The 22,053-nt window shown below is 47.8% G+C and overlaps 2 protein-coding genes across 3 annotated transcripts in view; both read right to left on the reverse strand.

Moving 5' to 3' along the window:
* The window catches only part of LOC100121596 (CUGBP Elav-like family member 4), a 566,446-nt gene that overhangs the window by 307,804 nt on the left and 236,589 nt on the right, over positions 1–22,053 (reverse strand). The gene's annotated exons all lie outside the window — the stretch shown is intronic.
* On the reverse strand, positions 19,440–20,512 carry LOC100121355 (trypsin-1). Its single transcript, XM_001604916.5, has 2 exons — positions 20,384–20,512; positions 19,440–20,291 (listed from the first exon to the last, which is right to left on the reverse strand). Exons 1-2 carry the CDS (start codon positions 20,427–20,429, stop codon positions 19,561–19,563), a joined length of 777 nt encoding a protein of 258 aa, XP_001604966.2. The 5' UTR covers positions 20,430–20,512; the 3' UTR covers positions 19,440–19,560.

Here is a 22,053-nt window from a genome sequence, read left to right on the forward strand (position 1 = left end):
GTACACGCAGGGAGTACCAGCTCGAGCCAATAATCCCCGCGTCCACGTCAAAGTGCATTAGCTCTCTCGCGCGCTCACTCATGCAGCCACGGCTGAGCGAGCTTATACCGCGCACATACACACATACACGAGCACACATGTACGCTTCGTCTCCCTCCTCTCTCACTCTATATTGGACGACGACAACGAGTAATCTATAGTCCCGAAAGGGAGGGACACTGCACGAATCGACGTAATTAATTGCGATTTCGCTCTTTCCTCCAGCTTTATACGCCATCGTCGTAGTCGTCGTAGTCGTCGTAGTCTGATTAAATCGCAATTACTCAAGGCTAGTCTTTGTGCCTTTCTCGGTGACAAGCGAGTCACGTGATTCGCTGCTTTGCTCCGCTCGCTGCTGCAGTTTCCCTCTGTGTCTGATATGCTTTGAGTATCGATGGGCTATCGGCATGGGACTTACGTCGCATTGTAGGGCGAGAGAGAGAGAGAGAGAGAGAGAGAGAGAGAGAGAGAGAGAGAGAGAGAGAGAGAGAGAAGGACAGAGAGCTGCGGTACGCACTCGTGCGCTGAGGATGTTGTGGCAGAGAGGGAGAGACCGAGAAATCGGAATTGATTGGAAAAGCCTTTTGCGGCGAGGTAATTGTGATTGAGGGAGAGAACACGTTCTCGTCTCTTGCAATGATATGGCTTGGGCGCGCTCTGTTTGCATGTTTATATTGCGAAATGCGTTTACGGAAATTTAGGAGATATCCGGCTGTTTAATCGTCGGAAGTTTATTTTCATAAGCGGCTGTTTGCGATGAAAGAGGAGCTGCTGTAGTACGAGTGAAAGATTTTTCTGTCTGACAAGTAGTCAAAGGGCGAGTTTAGTCAGACCCGCGACGCGGTGGTAGGTTATATTTCGATTTACGGAATAAAAGCTCTTCGATTTTCCGACGAGTCGAAAACATCAACTCGACTCCGACGTACATACTAAAAACCTTATCAGCCTTTTCCATTAACATTATAATGCGATTTCAATAAATTACAGCCAGCTCTCCCTTCAAGTCCGTATATTACATTTTTCGATATACATTCCGTCCCTGACGTCGTATGCCACGTACGCACACACATACCGTTCGCGCGCTCGCGCGACACGTAAAATCGTTCTCTCGTCCACCGCGAGCATTAAAATGTGATATTTACGCAACGTCTGCTCTCCGCAGAGAGAGAGAGAGAGAGAGAGAGAGAGAGAGAGAGGGAGAGAGAGAGAGAGAGAGAGACAGGCACATTGATATATGCGACTTCATAAAAAGCCGAGCGATAATTCATTTTCCCGCGCTGGTATTTTTTCGTCCCGTCCCGCGTGGCATAACAGCCTTAAAAAATGCAAATACATTACTCTTTACGGTAATGCTCGCCACTCTATTTTTACCGTCGATATGCAGCGCAGCTTTAACTCCCGATAAATTACCGCACACAGCGCGTGAGCGACCGCAGCAGCGGGAAAAATGGCTTCCGAGAGTCGGGAATTTTTATTTTCCGATCGTTTGTACGTATATAGGGCTTCAGCTCGGTTTACCAATTACACGTCGGTTCCAGCGTTACAAGAGCCAGCCGCTCGATCTCGGAAAAATCAATGGGAAGTCTGTAAGCTCGGCTCCAAAAATCCGGTCCCAGCGCAAGCGCAGCAGCGGTATTTAGGCATCGGCCGACAACAGGTAAAACCGTTCGCTCGCTGAGCTTCTGCTGCCGCACACGAGAGACGAGCGCGAATTTTCGACCACAGGCGGCAGCATCTCTCGGGCTTCTCTCTGGACCAGTTACACCAGCGCCACCGCTCGGCGGAGTCGAGAAGATGCGGGGGGTGATGGTAAGTGAGGGAACTAGTAAATAAACGCAGGTCCAGTCGGACGGAGGAGGTTGCTGTTGGTATGAGCTTCGGGGGTTGGCCGCGATGAGCAGTGCTGAGGGTTGCTGCGTTTGCAGGGAAGTTTTGCAAAAAATGCATGTTTGGGGGGATTTGTTTAGCATATTAATTTAACAAATCTTTCAAGTTTTTAAGGCGATTTCTTCGTTAAATATCGACTTTCTATAAAAAAGGTCGCAGGTATGGATATTGATAAGGTCAAGTCCGAACGTTTATTTAAACTCAAATCAACAGTGCAACGCCCAATACTACTAAACTAAATACTGTATAAACCGATAAAAATCTCCAAAAAGCAAGGCACTATCAACAGCCGAGCTTTCGCGCGCAACCCATCGAGCTTTTACCGGCCGGTAGTTTCAGCCGGCTGCCGTCAGGTGGCGCGACTGGTCTCGAACCGGCAAACTAGCGGCTTCTGTCGAATCGATCCGGACTTTAGCCCCCGCGTGGCAGCCCTTATCGAGAGTTTCCACGCGTAGCTGCGGACCACAGAGAGAGAGGGAGAGAGAGAGAGATAGAGAGAGAGAGAGAGAGAGAGAGAGAGAGAGAGAGAGAGAGAGAGAGAGAGAATCGTCCGAGAGCGTGAAGATCGCATTGAATTTGCAAGGCCTCCGCGATCATGATTTCGGTTATAGGGCGAGGTCCTTCCAAAGACAGTTCAGTTTCGAGCGAATCGAGTCGATCCGTTAAAAATTTATACGCGCCGTACTTATCGCATAACACAACGCTCGAACAGCATCAGTGTTACGTAACGTAAACAGAGCCGCGAACCAACAAACTTGCATCGCGTGCAAATAATTTGCGAAACCAGCAAGTAATCATGGCAATAATCGACGAGCTTTCCCTCCCTACGCAAACACACCCCCCAAAATTCAGCCAAAAAAGCCTTTCACGCAAACACACCTCGCGTTCTCTCTCTCTCTCTCTCCCTCTCTCTCTATCTCTCTCTCTCTCTCTCTCTCTCTCTCTCTCTCTCGCATGTAGCCACGAGAGAGATAGAGTAACACACCGCGAGGGTAAAACTCACAAGTCCCTGGGCGCTCCATTTGTCTGTAAACAACACGCGCTGGGCCGAGACTTTTTGGGTCGCTGATTTCGAAATTCGACGCCGGCGGGGAACATTTTTTTCCAGCATAGTAGCCTTTTAATGAATCATCGATCGTTGGAGAGAGAGGTGCGCGCACATCCATAATGAGCGGCGCGAGCTTTGCTTTATCCGCGGAAAACAACGTAATTTAACGGCCGGCGAGTGTGTATTATACGTATAGAGCGTTCAGCCGGAGCGTGAATAATTTTCGAAACATTAATTGCCAGGCTACATACCGGCGCTTGGGCGCCCTTTTTCGGAGAGCCATAGAGCTTAATTCAAATTTCGACCAGAGGGGTTAATTAAAGTTCGGGCTTGTGTGTGGCCGAGCGAGCGCGAGTTTACGTTCTGTAATGAGAGCGTTATAAATTCAAAATCGAAATTGAAAGTCGCTTGAGCGATCGTTTGCTCGACCCGTGATTCTGTAATGTGGTCGATGGTGTCCCATTAGAAATGATTTATTTATAAAAACAGATTCAAACACCGGAAAAAGTAAAGCATCCTCAAAGAGCAAGTCAGCGTATCAGGCGGTAAATCGAGAACCACAGTAGCAGAAAGCCTCACTCCCTCGCGCCTGAGTCGCCGCGGAACGGGCTTCAAAAAGCTCGCTTGCGTCGTATTGATACCGAGCAGCGGCGGCGTCGGCGGCTTTATCCGCGCCGCGACGCAAGCTCGTAAAATATTTACATTTCGGCCGGCTGGAGCATTTGCCGGATGGATTTGCGCGCCACCCCAGCGTCTTTACGCTCTCGTCCGTGATAACTCGACCCGCCTCGCAACGTCTACCGCTATACTCGCGCCCGATGTATAGCCGTTCGTTTCCTTTTGCGTTTTATGGCTGGGATTCACTGGGGAATGGATGTAATTTTATTATTCCCTCTCTCCTCTCTCCCTCTCTTGATCTTGTATATTTCCTCCTTTTTCGGGAACGTAATCCTACGTTAATAAGCCGAGCCATTTTTATTTTCTTGAAAAAAATTTTTTGAGGAAATTAAGAAGAAAACTCGAAAAAAGCTCGCTTGGTAGAAAGAAGGAAGAATAAGAAGCTGCAATCTAATTGACCCAGTTGCCGGGAGAGAACGAGGGGAGGCCCGCATCACACATATTAAAAATGCGCGCGCGCCGGGCCGAAATTCACGCACGAACTAGGTCGACGTTCTTTTCCTCCGAGATTATTATAGCCGCACCGAATCACTCTCCGGAAGTGTTATTTCCTCGTCGTTTCCCCGGAGAGATTTTTTTAATTACAATGTAGCTACACGTCCTCGTATTTCCATTCGGCGCGTATTGAGGAAAAATGGAAATTCGAAGCTCTGGGAGAAAAAAAGTTCCTTGTGCCGATACTTTCCGGACATTCATTTTTTAATACTCGATGCGTCGCGCAGCTGCGTCCCTCGGTACGGTTTCTGCATATTTGAAATCTATAGACATACGCCTCCCCCGCCCCTTCTCTCTCTCTGTCTTTCGACTGTTCTTCGAGGGTTTATTAAATAGAGACTGTTTTAGCGCTGTACAAGTAGCGAAGAAGTGAAACAAAAAAAGAGAAGAGGAGGAGGTAGAATCGAGCTGCACAAGTTTTCGTCGCCTTCATTGATTTCGTTCGGTTTCACCAGCTCTCTATACGCACACGACTAACTTTTCACCCAGCCTTCCTCTTCTACGGTGTACCTACATCTCGGCGGTGAACTTGCCGCCGCGCAGGTAAAGCAAATACGCGTAAGAGGGTGTGAGAGACGACGAAACGAGTTTTCGCAACTGCACGACTCGTAGTGAGCGAAGTTGCGCTAATGAGTGTGTCTGTCTGTATGTTTTTAGATCTGTGTGGAGAGGGGCTTTATTGTTCTATGGGGGACAAGTGACTTGAAAAGTTGAGAAAAAGTATTATAACATTCAACTAAATTTAAAAATATTAAAAAAAAATGTTTCCAAAAACTCGTCCAACAAAGAGAATCCTCTCAAACGTTCTTCAGCTCATATCGTATATACACAAAGACGGTTCTCGGGGGCGTCGATCGTCAAATTGGGCCATTCCAGCTCCTTATCGCGCAGCAGCTGCCGGCGGAGCTTTTACGCTCCTGCAGCTGGTCTCTCTCTCTCTCTCTCTCTCTCTCTCTCTCTCTCTCTCTCTCTCTCTATCTCGCGGAACATGAAAGCCTCGGACCCTTTCTCGATGATGTACCCGTGGGAAAAGGGACGCCGCCGCCGGAGCTGTTACTGCCCTGGAATCGAGACTTATTGCAGCGAGGGACCGAGCTGGCTTTGAAATTTCGAAAGCGCCGTAGACTGTATAACGGTATTCATGAATTATCGAAGAATTTATTTAACGCGCGTCGGAGTACGTTTGAATTTCCCGCCCGAATTCAAAAGTGACAATACAGACGAGATGTCATCGTACTCTCTCTCCCGCGCGAGGATCAAAGCCGAAGTTCTTCGTCGGCTGAGAGAAGAGAAAAAACTTTTCAGCAAAGCCAAAATACGGCAGCTCTCTCTATCCCGAAAAAAACTTCCCTTTCTAGCTCAACTGTACTTTAAAACCCGACGGCGGCCGTCCAGCCTCTCTCTCAAACTCGATCCGAAAGAAACTCGCTCGCGCCTTTGTATTGGGCCGTCTCTCTCTCGCCTACGGAAACGCGATCACGAACCCTTTGGCCGATTAGGCGCGCCGTGCAGGATTAGGCTCTCTCTCTCTCTCTCTCTCTCCCATCCAATTGGGTTACGGAAATTCGCCCCGGCAAAGTTTTCGGCGCGATCGGGGCTGCAGGCCGCGTAGCATCCCCCGCCTTGATTCGATTACAGTACCTACTCCCTCTCTCTCTCTCTCTCTCTCCCTCTGTCTGCTCTATGTGTATGTCTCTTTTCAGAGCGAGAGAGAGAGAGAGAGAGAGAGAGAGAGAGAGAGAGAGAGAGCTAGAAAGCGGCGAGTGGTTTCTCGAGTTCGCGCGGGTTATTCCTGACACTTCGGGAGAGGCTGCACAGCCGCGGGCGACCGCTCCAATTGGATTCTGTTCTCGAATTCGGAAAGTAGAGAGAGAGAGAGAGAGAGAGAGAGAGAGAGAGAGAGAGAGAGAGAGCCGATTTTGAATAAGACCGACCGACGTCGCTTAATGGATAAGCCGTTCTTCCAAGCCCTGTACATAGATCGAGCAGTATATAAATCTACAAAGAGCCTGCAGTACACGGAGTACGAGCTATGTTGAGCGCATCGATTACTCTCGGGCAATATAACGGCGGCAATCGTTTTTTAATTTAATAAGCTCCCGTGTACACGCTATAATGCATCCATCGCGATAACGTCGCGAGCGCGCGCGCCGCCCTGCAGCTCGCGTGGAAATAGATTTCGTCTCTACTACTAGTGTGGTACAGTATAACGCGTATCTATATACGTATACACATCTGGGAAGTCAGTTTATGCGCAATATAAATCGATTTTCGATATTCTATTCCAGAATCCCCGCGCCGCCGCGCTATCTCGCGACCGCGATTCCATTAAATTTTTAAGAGACTGCCTGCCCACCTCGCTCTCTCTCTCTCTCTCTCGGCGCATTGTTACACCGCCTTGAATTTAAATAGAAAAATTAAGCATCGGAAGCTCCAGCACTTTGTCGCCGCCCGCGACGACGATATTCATACGGACACGAGAGAGCCTGAGAGATACGTGTATAACGTTATACATACAGGCGAGAATTTTTTCCGCCGTATGCCCCGACGTCGAATTATTGCCTTCCATTCGGAGCTTCGCGGCAGCTGGCGCAGCCGGTTGGTGTATTATATACATATCTACTATGTAGAGAAAGAGGGGGAGAGTCGTGCTCGGGCCAAGTTGGACCGTTTCGTGTCTCATAAACACGTACGATACACCTGGGCTTGAATATCTTTTCCGTTAATATTCCCGAGACGAATGCCTTTCTCGAGAAAGAATGCGAGTTCCGAACTTGCGCGGATCGTGCGCGCGACACTGCTGTGGATAATTGCGCCGAGTTTACGAGACATTCTTTTGGCTTATAATTATAGGCTTCATTACGATCTAGTGGTGACTGACAGTCGGGACATTACGTCGAGTGCTCTGCGTCATCGGCTGTCGTCGCCAGATCTGTACTCACCATCCGAGACCGATAAAGTTCATGTAGTAGAGCTTGGAATTCAACCCGGTACTCACCTGGAACAGAGAAAAAAATTACACGTCAACGTTAGCTTCTTCAGTAAGGATAGGGTAAAAATAAACAAAATAAAAAGGGACAAAAATTATACATCCTGCAATAAAGCTCAGACACAGCAGGAGAGGATACACGGCAACTGTAGGCCAGTCATTTCTCAGGCTTCCCTCACTCTCTCTCCGAGCGCTTAATTAGAGAGCTCGAATCGAGCGCTCCTTCCGACAAGACTTGCGCGAAAGGACAGCAGGCCTGCAATTTCCTCGCTATAGAGGTAGAGGGGAGTACACGCCCCGGCAGATTATAGCCCATGACATGGAGAACGAGAGGGACTAGCTGCGTGTGCAAGGACTCTGCGTCGAAGGACAAATGAGAGGATAAGGGCGGGAAATTAAAATTCTTGAAATATACAAAAATTAAATGCATAGCTATTTTTGAAACCATCGAATCAGCACGTTCAAAAGCCTGCGCGTATCATCTAGCCCGGAAAAAAAGGCGATAGCGAGGGGAAAAAGAAGCGCGTGCGATCGACCGGCGCGCAAAAAATAAACGAACGAGACACACAAGAGTGTATCGCGCCGAACGCTGGTCCATCGAGGGACCGCTGACACCCTTTTTGCTGCGGACACGTCTCTTGGTAATTGAGAATTTTTATAATACTTTTGGACCCCAGCCAGGAGCAACAGCGATCGATTCATCATACCCACAAGACACACGCGTAACGAGTCTTGTCAGGGCCATGCATCATACAACTTTTATTTATTCAACGGATCTCGCGCGCACCTGCGAGATAAATACACACACACACACACATACACACAAAAAAAGGAAAGATCCGTCGTGCGCCATAACGATAAAGAGGGGGACGAAAGAGATAAGGCCAGCGGCTCTAACCCTTGAATTTTATTAACGTATCGGACGAGCCCTACGCTGCGGCGGCGCTACTCGCATAATGTATAACATCATCTTTTACGATATCTTGCACGACGCTGCTCTGCTCTGCGCTGGGCGCGGGCCGTAATGCGCGGTATTGTATTTTGCGATTGTATTCACGCCTTTGAATATAAAGTGGCCGCCGCAGCGCCGAGCCGGTTTATGCCTCCTGCTTGTCTACTTATGCGTCGCGTTTTCTTTATTTTTCTTTCTTTTCTCTCTTCTCGTCTCACTGTCGTTGAGCTGCTGTGGCTTTTTTATGCCGTCGCTTTTCTTTTTCGAGATTTTGCGGAAAAGAGAGAGAGAGACGGATTTTATGGACACTGTAACGCCCGCGCGAACTTTTGTCGTTCGAGAGTCCGCTTTAAAGATTGAATAATTTTTGGAAAAATCATTGCGACAAGGAAGCACAGTTTCGATATTCCAGTGAATGCTTTTTTGGATTTTAAGAATACACCGAAATCCAAGGGACCGAAACTATCAGCCGTCCCGCATTATCGATTCAACCCATTTTCGGATACAGCCCCAGAAAGAGATAGCGAGAGGAGTCTCTAGCGTAGCTGGGAAATTTTCGAAAGCTCGAAAAATATTCCCTCGAATTTATCGATCTTTTGAATATGAAACTTTGAGAGCTCTCGAATCCGTATAACGAAGCGATACCAAAGAGAGAAAGCTCGAAAACTATACCTTCGAATTCAAGTTCCAAAAAAATGGCGATATGGCCTTTTCCAAACTTTTTTTACGAAAAAAATCCCAGCCAACTTTTATCAACTTTGCGAGGATCAACTTTTCGCAAAAAAAGAGAGAGCTCGATGCGGAAATAAGCCACGAATCGTAAAACGTTCCATCGCAGAACTAGCCATTATCCCTTGCACATCGGAGACAAGAAAAAAAATAATAATCAAACCTCCTCCGTTTAAGCTCGAGCGAACAATCCGTCCGTGTATTACCCGCGCATTACAAGCTGTATAGCGACGACGGCAACGGCGGCGGCAGGCAGGAGGGACGTAATGCAAATTCCGCGGGCGCGAGCTCGGATTTTTGCATTTAATCAGAATTTATGAATATTTAAAATTCGAATTTGCATTCCGTTTTTAGCTGGCGAGCAGCAGAGAGAGCGGCGCATCCTTTCCCGGTGTCGTGCTTTATAAATAAAACGCCGGATTCAATACCGGAACCGCGAATAATGGCGTTTTAATTTAAAAGCACCGTCCCCCGCGCGTGCTCTGCAATATGCGCGGGAGAGAGAGACGGACATTTATACACGTCTGGGATATTATTTACAAAACGCGCTCGCGGCCAGAAATGGAATTTTTAGCACGATACCATCGCGCTCCAGTGGAAATAGAATATGTTCCCGCGGCGTTCTTTTTTTCCCTCTCCCCGATTCGTAATCGAATGATTTGGTTACATCGATATTACGGAGCTTGCATAACGAAATGCGTTTAATCGCGTCGCGATGCCCCTTTTTTTCAGAAAAGCTGCTCGTGCATCATTCGCGTTATTTCCGAGGACAAAAGCTTCGTCGGGAAGAACGAAACGTCACAGACGGAATACCTGAACGACGACGAGCTGCGCGAGTTTGAAGGGTCTGACGGACCTTGGATTTCGAAATGGACGGAATTAGTTTAGCCGCTCTGTATGAATTCAACTCTCTATCTCCGAGTCGAGTGGCGAATATTACGGACGGCAGCAGCGCTGGCGGTGTAGGATCGATCGGCCGCCGAAAAGCTTAACACGGGGCTTAAAGTGCATTTACATGACTAGCAGTTTCGGCCGCTCCCGCATGAAATATTCATCCACGATCGTTTTCAAGTGTTCGGCGAAGATCCGCCTCCGTGACGCGAACAGCGCAGTTGTAGTACAGCCGAGTTGTAAATGGGAGCCAACGTGTGCAGAGCGATTGTCACCGCGCGCGCGCACGATGCATAATAAAAATGGACTATTTTTTACGGTCTTGAATTTGGCACGAAATTCAAAATCACAAAATAGCTAAGTTTAAGCGTCACGAGCAAAAGCTCTAAACAGATGAGTTAATTAGGAACTGAATCAGCTCGTTCTCTGGAAAACAAAAATTCAGCCCCTGCACATTCAACCCGTCTAGACGCAATTCTCCAGTCAGCTGCTACTGCTACAGCGGGTCCGGACGTAATTAAGGAGCGCAACGCGAATTTCCCCAGTGTCGATCGTGCAATAAGAATCTCCCCAAACCAGTTCTCGATCTCCCCCCCCCCCTCTCTCTCCCGAAGCTTCTGCTCGTCGTCGTTTCCCGCATCTGCTGACCGAGGCGGCTTTTATGCTTCCTTCCGGCGCGGACCAGCGTGTTGTGCGTCCGCTAGTTTATTCGCAAAGTTGAGCGGAAACAATCCGCGCTAAAGAAGCGAACAGTACGGCTGTTTATGCAGTGGTTCGCATCGACTCTTCCGGTGAATATCACTGCACTGAAACGACTGTATTTTGTTTAAACAAATATACAGAGGTTTATACCCACTTTTTAACCAGACGGTATACTCCGAGGCAGAGGCAATTAAATACGTATTAGATCATTCACGACGAGCGAATCAGTCAGCCAAGGATTACAGTCTTTATCGGCTAAGTGTTTCGCGTGATTTGTGCGAAATCCGCGTGGTCTTGCGCTATTATTCCCGGGCATTACGGTCAAATCGATTTTTAACCAGAGTAAAAGTCACGTGCATTACGCTCGCCTCGGCTAGCATGCCTTAATTTGTCAAAGAAACATGACGTCCCACTGCTCTTTCTTGCTGCAGTTATAAATAACCGTCTCGTCGGTAAAATTTAATAGTACAACTCCATCGCCTCGAGAGTATAACTAAACGTCAGACATGCGCATTCGACGTCGAATCGAGAAATAATACACGCGTGTACGAGTTAGCGAAAATTCATGGAATCCATCACATCTCGGAGATGGAGAACTCGACCCAATTCTTAATCTCGTCGCTGCAAGCCTGTAACTCTCGCTCACCGGCGCGACAGAAGCCGCGCGCGAGGGATTAAATATTTAAAGTGCGCGGGTTAGCTGGTTCGTTAAAAAAATGAATATGAATACGACTAGATGGCGCGATCAGACGGTTTCAATTTTTCCTCGTATTCATAATTTCCCCAATAGTTCCTTTTTTCCAGCTCTTCAGCAGAAAAAATTCAATTTTCTGGTTGCACTACTCTTTCATGTTCCACGACATCGCGTTCGGGCTTTTGCATGAGAATGCCAAGGAGACAGGTGCAGGGATATAATGTAACCCCATCATCGCGGGTCCGCAACTTCGGCTCTCGCGCGCACAATGGTCGCGTCGCATTATGTTGCAGCTTCCAGACTCGACTTCCATTGTCTCCTTTGCAAGGCGGACGCCACGACTCTCTTTTCCTCGCTGTGTATAATATCTACGCTCGCGTAAAGGACAAACACTGATAGATCACCGAAAATTGTCTACGCCGCGGTACAATTATCCTCGAGCAGAGGCGCGCGTCATCAAAGCTTCTCTCGCGAAACAAGCGCCCGCGGAATTCGACAATGACGAATCGTCGTCTTCCTCGCACTTAGCCATCGCTCACTCCTCCCACTTGGCGCAAGTTTCCCTCAGCAGAATTATACCTCGGCTGATATTCCTCTCGCGTTGCTAGTCTCCGAATTCATCGGAGCTAAATCGCTCTGCTGCCGCTGCTCTCGAGTACTAGTTACATCCCGGGCGTCGCGGGCTGAGGAACTTGCCGGAAGACGAGGCGCAGGACTACTCGCACAATGGGAATAACTTTGGGGGTGCTACAACGCGGCCAACAACTAACAACTAAGACGTCTGAGCCACGAGCGTCCCCCGGGGTGATGTCGCCGTGGCGGCTGCGGGACTTTGCCCCCCTCTACGCTGCTGGTAGTACAGTGAGCGAGAGAGAGAGAGAGAGAGAGAGAGAGAGAGAGAGAGAGAGTACGTGCATATGTGTCCATTATACGAATTTCGCGGCGGCCCCATTATAATAAGCAAAGCTCGCGGCTGAGGGAGAGAGAGAGAGAAGTCGGCGCAGCCTTGTTATACCGTAGACACTTCGCTCCCTACCTCTCTCTCTCTCTCTCTCTCCTGCTGAATTCAATTGCGTAGTCAAGCAGACTCTGTGGTCGAGTCATCTGGAGGATTCCGCCGTGTTCGTAATTTGCAGACGGTATATAGCCGAGGCGCGAGCGCTTACGTACACCGTCTATACTATATAGAGAAAGGCTGATGGTACGTCGATACCGCAGATTAATAGGGAAGCGATTAATCCGCGCGAGACGAGCGTGTCGCTCGGGCTCTCGCGCCGCTGAGGCTCCGAGAGAGGCCTGCAGTGTACGCGGGCTTTGTAGGTATAGGCGCGCGTTGCGAGACGCCCTGTACGGAGAGAGCTGGAGGAGATTTAGATTTATCGAGCGGAGGCTCGCAACAGCAGCAGCAGCAGCGTCGGCTATGACGAATTGCCAGCAGCGAGTCGAGCTCCTGAGGACGATAAGTACACTAATGAGGGACATTTGTCATTCGGTGCTATACTCCACTTCGCGGGAGGGAAGGATAGGATCGCTCGGTTTTTATTTGGCCAGCGGAGGAATGACGGGCTCTAGATTCGCTGACGCTATTATTTCGACATTAGGCAAACTCGATTTTCGCGCTATATTCGAAAGTTCGAAAGTCGGTAAAGCGTTATCGGTCAAGGAGTCGAGGTCGAAGCAGTCGAGTGTGTGTGTGTGTGTGTGTGTGTGTGTGTGTGGGCATAAGCGTGACGGGTACAGCAGCAGCTGGTGCTCGAGCGGCCATCGGGGACACAGTCCCGTTACAAGAGCCGCTGCGGCTGACTCTACTCGAAACGTCAGGGCGAATCGCCGCTAACCGCGACGCTCCCACCCCCCGACACCTCTGAGATTAATCGCCCCGGCAGCAGTAGCAGCAGCTCGAGTCTTACCCGACTTACGTAGCTACACCTCTGCCGCCGGACTATGCTTCTTCTCGTGTATCTTTTGCTGAAGCACATGGAGCTCATACTCTCCGATAATGAGCATCGGTCCATTTTTCCGTTTTCCAATCAGCGCCGCGATGATACGAGATACGGGTTAAAAAAAAAGGAGAAGCTCGAGAGCGCGAAACGGACAAACAACAATGGAGGCTGTAATCGGTCATTGGACGTTCCAGCTCCGAGAGAGAGAGCTGGACGGAGGAGAAAAAAGGGAAAGAGAGAAAAGAGAAGAGGGTTAAAGAACTCGCGGGGGCGAATCGAACCGGCCGGCCGCACGATAAAAAGAAACAAAAAGCCCATTGTTGGGGCATTCTGTGGGTGGCGCCGCGGCGGCCGGTGATCCATCAGCCCCCGGGAGAGCGCGAGCACCGCCGGCTTTAGGCTGCTACCACCAGCGGCCGGGGATATGGGCGGTGTATGCCGTGGGGTGAGTAATTAACCGGGCTCTCTCCCTCTCTCTCTCTCTCTCTCTCTCTCTCTCTCTCTACGCCCGTACACGTACACACGTACGTATACAAGTACAGCGAGTGTCCAAAGGTACACAGGGCACGCATCCCTGCGACGTTTTTGACGAGTTAATCACATCGCTCGAGGATAAAGATGTAAGGAGCTGGGGATCGTTATGCATTCGCGGCCCGATGAAGATGTATTATTATAATTCGAGCAGCGCGCGAGGCGGGGAAGAGCCGCGAAAGAATTCTAAATGGCATGCAAAGCACTCGCGTGTCAGGAATCGTCTTCTTTAAGTGCAGAGAGAGAGAGAGAGAGAGAGAGAGAGAGAGAGAGAGAGAGAGAGAGAGAGAGAGAGAGAGAGAGAGGAGCAGCGGCCGAGCGGGCCGTGTGAGGGTGAGGTCAAAAAGGGTAGTATACGTTTTGACGTGCCTCATGAATACCTAAGTATAGGCTTTCTAAACTATACCGAGAGGAAGAGTGGGGGGGGGGGGGGAGAGAGGAACGAGCAATGCATAAAACCGCGCGTTGTAGCGCGGCAGGAAACTCGATGTTTGAAATTGCTTTTTAAAAGTTTGAATATACCTCTGTGGCAAAGTTTTATTATACGCCCGAGAGAGAGAGCGCCTCCTAGCGGTATCCCTCTCTCTTTCTCTCTCTCTGCGTGTACATCCTCAAAATAGATCGTCATCGAACGCATATCCATCCTAAATAAACAATTTTTTTCTCGCGACATCGCACCGCCCGCAATCGTTCTCTCTCTCTGCAATTTCCTCTCGAGAATTCGTGGTGCGCGCGCGAGCGCGAATTCTCTCTCCCGGCGAAATTAATGCCTCCGCGCGCCATTACTCCTAAACCCAGGCACTAAACACGGCGTCGGCCTCCGATCATTACGTAGCGAGAGAGAGAGAGAGAGAGAGAGAGAGAGAGAGAGAGAGAGAGAGAGAGAGAGAGTGAGAGAGAGAGAGAGAGAGAGTACGAGCCGGCAAACCTACAAATAGTTCGGATTGAAAAGCAGTCCGCGATTATGTCGCGCAATTACGAGTGGGCGGCGGCAAATAATTCGAATTTATATGTAAATTGAATTTAACGAGAGAGCACTGGCCGGCCGCTGATAATTCGCGCGAGCGCCGCGTGCCTAGCAGCAGCAGCTGATTAACGGCGATTCCGACGAGTAGGCAATTCGGCGGTGGCGCGCAAATTCAAGATACAAATAAAGCATTAATTATCTAAACGCCCTGTACGCGCCTATATGGTGGCTTTAAAGCGATGGCCCCTTTGAATTTTAATGAGGCGCGCGGTGTGATTTGGAATAGTTACGTATCTGATATGTGCTGATGCTGTTGGTGGAAAATTACTACACGCCCTGAGCGCGAGCATTTTTTTTCTCCTCTTACTCGGTGTATATCACTTTAAAAGCCAAAATTGCTTTTTGAAATACGGCCGGAATAATTTCACCCGGCGCACTGCACTCTCTCTCCGCTTTCGGAAAAAAATTGCTGCTTACGGCATTGTGAAAATTTCATGGAATAAGGAATTTAAAAGCTCCGCACTTCACCGACTCCGGCGATGTAATGTTTTTTAGCTAATGCGCCACTTGTCCCGTCGACCAGCCGCGTTATTTTTTCGGAAAATACCAACACAGCATAAAAAAAAGTTGAAACAATCAAAAAGCACTGTGCAGTAACGGCACCTTAATCCTCCTCCGGCTTTTCCACGGGTATAGTATCTCCTTACCCCCTGCCCCGCGCGCGAAACACGAAAGATTAACGAGCAGCGAAGGCAGCGGTGGGAAGAACAGCGGCGGGGACGTCGGCCGCCGCAAAAAGCTAATGAAAGCTTTTTGCATCGCGCCGAGAGATACGAATTAACAGTAGCGAAACTCTCTCTCCCTACGGCAGTAGTGTCACCCAACGCGCGATAAATTTCGTCGCTGCGCGCACACGTGTGTGTCTTTCTTATTCCTCTATACACGCGGATGTACGTTAGACTCGCGTTTTTCTGTTATAGGACGTTATTTCGAGAAAATTGAGGCTGTTTATTCGAAACTGCAAATGGAATGATAAATCACCGCGACTGTACATAGAGTAGGAAACGGATCTGCCGAGGAAGAGGAAAAATTGAATCAGATAAGCAGCGGAGAAGGAGATGGAAAAAACCGCGGAAAAAGACGGCAACGCGATATACCGGACAGCTATAGCAGGAGAATGAGGAATTCGCGTATATGCGCCCGGGCACGCGAACCTCTATCTCGAGAGAGGGCTTAATTCTTTTCTCGTATATATCCTTTCTTTCTCCTTCTCTTATTTTCCCCCGCGATGGAAAAGCTCACGCGCGCGCAAGAGAAAATTATATCCTTGTATTGCGGGGGTATACAACGTATCGAAATGAGAAAACGGAAAACGAGTGCGGTGTATGCGGTCAGCGATAATTTAAAAAAATGACGATCGAAAAAAGCGCATCGCCAGATATATCTCTCGTTCTCCCCGACAATACACATCCAGCTCTCTTTTTCTCCGTTACACAGAGAGAGAGAGAGAGAGAGAGAGAGAGAGAGAGAGAGAGAGAGAGAGAGAGAGAGAGAGAGAGAGAGAGAGAGAGAGAGAGAGAGAGAGAGAGAGAGAGAGAGAGAGCAACTCCGGAGGGTGGTGCACAGGCTGCGCATGAATATGCAACTAGCCCCGCCAGTCGTTAAACGCCTCCGCTCTTTCTCGCATTGTTTCTTGATGAATCCTCCGGCGTTTTCCGGCTGCGAGCAAACGGCGCGGAAAACTGGCCGCGCTCTCCCTCTCGCTCGCAATCGCTGAATTTATATTTCGCCGTGGGGTTAATTGTAGCTTCGCGTACACCCCCTTTTGTTTCTTTCCTCCGCTTTTTCGCAGAGAGAGAGAGAGAGAGAGAGAGAGCCCATTGTGTCGATCGCGTTGCCTCAATTATTCCCCGGCATATCGCGTCATCGCTCCGCGAGTTTTCGGGGGGGGGGGGGTGATTATAGAGGCGGATCATAAAAATCGTATCAGGCTCATTAATCACGATGGGATATACGCGCGGGTCTCTGTATAAGTATTCTCGCGATCAATCGCTGATCGATGCGCTCAGTCAGTGTCAGTTACACCGCGAGATTGAAATTGATCAGTGCGGCATCTGCGACTACAAGCCAATTTCGTCGGGCCTTGTAGCTCTCACTCTCTCGGAGTCGCGTATAAAAATTGATGGTGATTGATCGATGGTCGCTAATTGTTTTTCGGCTTTTTTAATTAGCCGCATAAACGTCGGCGCGGGAAACGAGCCGAATATAAATTCTGATGGATATTATATTGTAACTCGGTGAAGAGAGCGACCCGAGGAGAAAGTCTAAATCGGTTCTCCGTCGTCCTCCGTCTCTCAAACATTTATGACGAGATTATCGATTTTCGAAAGACGCCACTGCCATACGTCGCGCGTTGAATTCATCAGACGTCCTGCATTATCGAACGCCATCGACCGTACCAAGATAAGAAAGAGCCAGATATACGCGACGATTTTTCCACGTACGAGTTATAAACAAAATCCGTACATGACTGTAGAGCCGCGCGGGGAAAAAAGAATGAAGTATATCCGAGGAATAAATTCGCCGGAAGCTCGGAGGACCGTAGCGATAAATTTTTTCTAAAGACCCCCTTGTAGCGTACTTAGCATTTCCATGCGGGCGCGCGCGCGAGCGGCCTTTTTTACGATTCGTCGTTTTTCGTCTGTCATCGCGGGGCTCCTCTTCCAACGCGCCCGAGCTTATATCCTCCATGACATAGAGTCGGGAGAGGGAAAAAAGGTGCTCGGGTTACTCTCCCCCCTGAACCCTCCCCCTAACTGTATGTGTGTGTATACGAGAAAGCTCTTAAAAAAGTCCCTTTCTTTCGTTCCTCCCCTGCGAAATTTCAGCGCTTCTGCCTCTGTCGGAATTTCACGAGGGCTAATGAAAGCTCGCGCTCTCGAAATTTAATCAGAGTCGTGGTACAGGTATATGAAACGGAAACTAATCTCAATCGCAAACAGTGCGCGCCGCCCGCGAGAAGAAGCGTCAATGACATCAAAGGCTTTTGAGCTTGCAGCTGCAAAAACGGCGTTTACTACACGCGCGCAGAGCTCGAAGAAAAGCCAGCCGACACACAGATACACAGTTACACACATACGTGGAAACGGGAAAGCGCAAAAGAGTTTGCCCGGTCAAGCCCTCAAGGTGACGCGTTCGCGCGGCTCAAAAGAGCTTCCCTCCCCCGAAGCTACGGCCACTTTTTTCCCTCTACTTTCATTACGTTTTATCGCCGCTCTCTCACTTCTTTTTCATTCCGTGTATATAGGCGCAGATGTGTCTATACGCGATACTCTACCTGTGTCTCTAATGACACTTTGACAAGTGTTTATCCCGCGAGACAGAAAGAGTGTGATTTTAGTACCTCATATCAGTTTTTCAGAGACGTACGCCGCGCGAAACGCGTTTTCTCCAATAAGTGGATTCACCTCGTCTCTCTTTCCCTTTGTTTCGTTTTCTCCCTCGGCACTCTCCTCGTACCCTCTGAAACAAGGCGAGGCGTCTCGATTCGAATTTCTCTCTCACCCGGCAATCGGCTGCTGCTGCTACTCGTGAGCAATTCGTTCTTTGCCGATCAGCATATTTTATTCTCGACGCGCTGCTTTCTCTCTTTCGCCTCTACACCCTTCCGGATTTGTTTCGCTTTGATTTGCTGCTGCTACTGCTTCTGTTGTCTCGAGATTCGACGCTCTTTTTATGCAGCGAGCATATTTCATGCCAACAGCGTGAATAAGAATTTTCCTCCGTTCTTTTTCGAAATACCGAGATCTCGCATCCAAGAAAATTTTCGTGCACAGAGATAAAGGAGAAGAGGAAATGAAAGCGGCCACAACTGCACACAAAAGTTTAATTAAGCAAAACCTGATAAAAAATATTTGCCGTTTCCTTATTCCGGGACACACAGGGGGAGCGCGACTCGCAACCCGTCAGCTCTCATAAAGGCCAGACTGGCCCGCCCCGTCCTTATTTAAAGGGTCGCGCTTCATTAAAATTTCAAAAGAACGCACAGCGCGCACCGGCACGAGTTATTGGCCCCAACCTCCGCTGCTGCTGCGCTAGTGCTGCACAAAGGCGGAAGTTAAGCGAAATCTTCCATCCCTCTAGTGAGCGCGAAAAAGAGACGGCCATAGCGGCATCCACGAAGCGGACAAAAGCGGCGACGAAAAACTGCGGGCGATCGACTCGTACTCAATTTAAATGTATGTAGTTGTTCAAGTGGATACATACACAGGTTGTTGCCGTGAGATGAGATTCCTATAGGTTGAAGTATACGAGGACGAAGTTAAGGCGTGGCCTGGTTCAGGAGGGAAAACTTGTTCCCGAGAATTTGTGTCCCAGAGAATTTCACGTGAGCGTAGGAGGAGGGAGAAGGCAGTGAAGTATACGACCGGAAATTAGGCGGGCCATAAAGGTCGGCAGTGGGAGGAAGTTCCCTATTAATTATATTTCGTTATTGGATTCCCTGTCAAAGGGCTTCTTTGTGTGCGGGAAAATTGTGACGTGACTATTTTGGCTTTTATCGAGATTGATTCCCAACGCTCGGACGGACGAGCATCGTACATTTTTGAAGCGAGATTGAAACAGAAACACGAACGTTATTCAATTAGTTAATCTACGTTATGTACGCGCCATCTCCCGAGTAATGCAATTATATTTCAACGAAATATCGACGTGAGAGTAAAAATACGCTATAGCATTATTGATTCAACATACAATTCCCGCATCAAATTTTTACAAAATATCGACAATAATATAAAAACCACTGCCATTCATCGGGACTGAACTTCCACTAAAATAAATTTCTGCTCGATTTCTGAGATAGTTTTTTGTGTTTGAATAAAAACTTTTGTTTATGTAATGAGCAAAAATAAATTTTATTAAAAAATGAGGTAGTCAGAATCCCTTGCCATCGTTGGTAAGGACGTCATATTGACAGAAAGTCACTAAATACGTTACAGTTTTCTTTAAAAATTATTTCAGAACTCGACGTGTCTCTCGATCCATTCGCGGAATGCAGCAACTTCAGTATAGACACCAGGCCAGTTGGGAAGAGCACAACCATTGCCCCAGGAGACAACACCAGCCAGACGTCCGTCTACAGCTAAAGGACCACCAGAGTCACCCTGGCAGGCGTCCTTACCACCGACTCCGTAGTAGGCAGCGCAGATCTGACCTTCGGGAATACCTCCCCAGGTCGAATAGGCGGTGTTGCAGAGATCCTTGCTGATGATGGGCACAGTTACGGTTTGCAGCTGGACAGGCGATCCCTTACCGGTGCTACCCCATCCAGTAATCACTGCTTTGCTTCCTGGGGCAGTTTCTTCACCAATTTTGAATAGGTTGATGGGCTGACGGGTGTCGTCGAACTGGAAAGCTTCCTTCACTCGGATCAACGCAATGTCGTTGACTGGGACGCCGTTGTTCAAATAGTAGGACTCGTGACGGATGATCTCTTCGACCTTGTGGACGCTGCCTCCCTGTATCTTAATAGAAGTACCAGCACGGACAAGGAAGTATTCAGCTGGCGCACCAACACAGTGAGCAGCGGTCAGAACCCAGTTGGCGGCAATGATGGAACCACCGCAATGGTGGCGACCGTTAACTTGTAACTCGATCTGGTAAGGATAGGTCTCGATCACCGCATTTTCACCACCGACAATGCGACCATTTGGGAAGATCGTACTGTCTTGGCGAGAGATTGGATTGGCTAAAATAATTCAACAAGTTGAATACAAAATCGAAATTCCCATTTGCAAAAAATTGGAATATTCGTGGATAAATATTAGAAGGAGAGCTTACCATTAGCAGCAGCCACTAAGGCAACGACAACCACGAATGAAATCATCTTGATGGATTCACTACTAATCACAAAGTGACTTCTGTGGTTTTTAGTCGGCCTATTTATATTAGAAATACAAGTGGCAGATATTTTCAATACACGTGGACGGATTAATAAAGATAAAAAGGAAATGATTGATATTTTTTGTATTGTTACCTCGCGAAATTATCTATCTAATTTCCTGCCATTGCGACAATTTAATCCATTTATGAAGTAAATCACACTTATGTCAGTCTAATCGTTCAATAATCTTGCAAACGTTAATCTTTTTTCCCTTGAATTTAATCGGAGCCTACCAAAGCTTATCGAGAGGATGTTTCCGCAACGGTCGATCATGGCGGAAATTGAGTTGCAGTCAAGTAGATACTAACTGTATTTCAAATTATTGAAATTTAGTAATAAAATTATTTCTTTTTCCACAAGGTTTATGTCAGATATCTTATTATATCACAAATAAATCTTTTCATTTTTGTACCATGCAAAACTCATTTCAGATTTTATGGGCAGAAAAGCTGTAATATCGATAGTTTCTGAGTCTTTTCTGCATTGTGGAACTAAAAATATATTAGTTTCTTTTGTAGAATATTTTATGTTATGATAGTATGCTATTTAGGGTATTCTATCAAAGATTAATTCTGACTAATGTCTTTAGAGATATGAATCTGATTAAGATACTGATTTCAGTTACTTTAGACGAATTATTTTACTACTAACCTTGATTAATGAACGTAGATTTAAGATTAAAAGATTTCCGCAGCGTTGTAGCACTATCATACAAAGATTGTCTGCTTTCGTCAGATACTTGAAATGATAGTATATAAAGAACTTAAATTGACGAAGACAGTTTTAACGAATTTAGATAAAAATTATTCACAATGTTCGTCTTAGCGGCTCTTGTATTTTCAAGAATTATCTAGGTTTCATAACCAGGGTTTGAAATGTGCAGGAAAGACATACTCTGCTTTTCTAAAATTTGTAGTGAATCCAAAGAGAAATCAATCATTGAACCTATACAAAGACACTTATTACCCGTTACCAACATCATATGCCACCAAGCGGAATTGATATTCACATACTAAAATTCGATATTTCAAAAACTTCCTACAAAAGAAAAAATCTCGTCCAACCATTCACCCGCGCAATTATTCATCATCAAACTAGCGAAACGTACGAGGTGTGTGCGATGCGTCGGCGCATAACAAAAATAATCTCTGAATATTTCACGGGCAATTGCGTCGGGGGAACCGGGTAGTTACATCAATCGCCGAATGTCGCGCACTTTCGAAAATGCCGCGCGCGCGCGCACAGCCGTCAATACTTAAAAAGTCGCGGAAGCGCGCAAAAATTTCGTGCGTCCCAGCCGAAATTTCGACGCAGTGTTGCGGTGAATAAATTTCGCGCGCAGGCGAGCGAAAATTTCAGAAGTTCACTGACACGCAAGTTAGAGAGGGGACGATAAATATTAATATACAGCTCTGAACGTTCGATATTTTGGATTTTTGCTGTGGAATAAATGTCGCGCGCGCGATCCCGATGACTTTCGCGACGTGAAGAGTTTATTATGCGCTCTCGATCTGTAATTTATCGCGTTCATAAATTATTTATTTTCATTCTGCATGTTAAATCAGGC

This window comes from Nasonia vitripennis, chromosome 1 (genome assembly GCF_009193385.2).
Source record: "Nasonia vitripennis strain AsymCx chromosome 1, Nvit_psr_1.1, whole genome shotgun sequence".
NCBI classification, from domain to species: domain Eukaryota; kingdom Metazoa; phylum Arthropoda; class Insecta; order Hymenoptera; family Pteromalidae; genus Nasonia; species Nasonia vitripennis.

Bases quoted from the DNA above. Each gene is read 5' to 3' on its own strand.
- LOC100121355 (XM_001604916.5), bottom strand. From the start codon at position 20,429: ATGATTTCATTCGTGGTTGTCGTTGCCTTAGTGGCTGCTGCTAATG. The intron at 20,292-20,383 runs GTAAGCTCTCCT...GAATTATTTTAG, and splicing joins CTTAGTGGCTGCTGCTAATG to CCAATCCAATCTCTCGCCAA.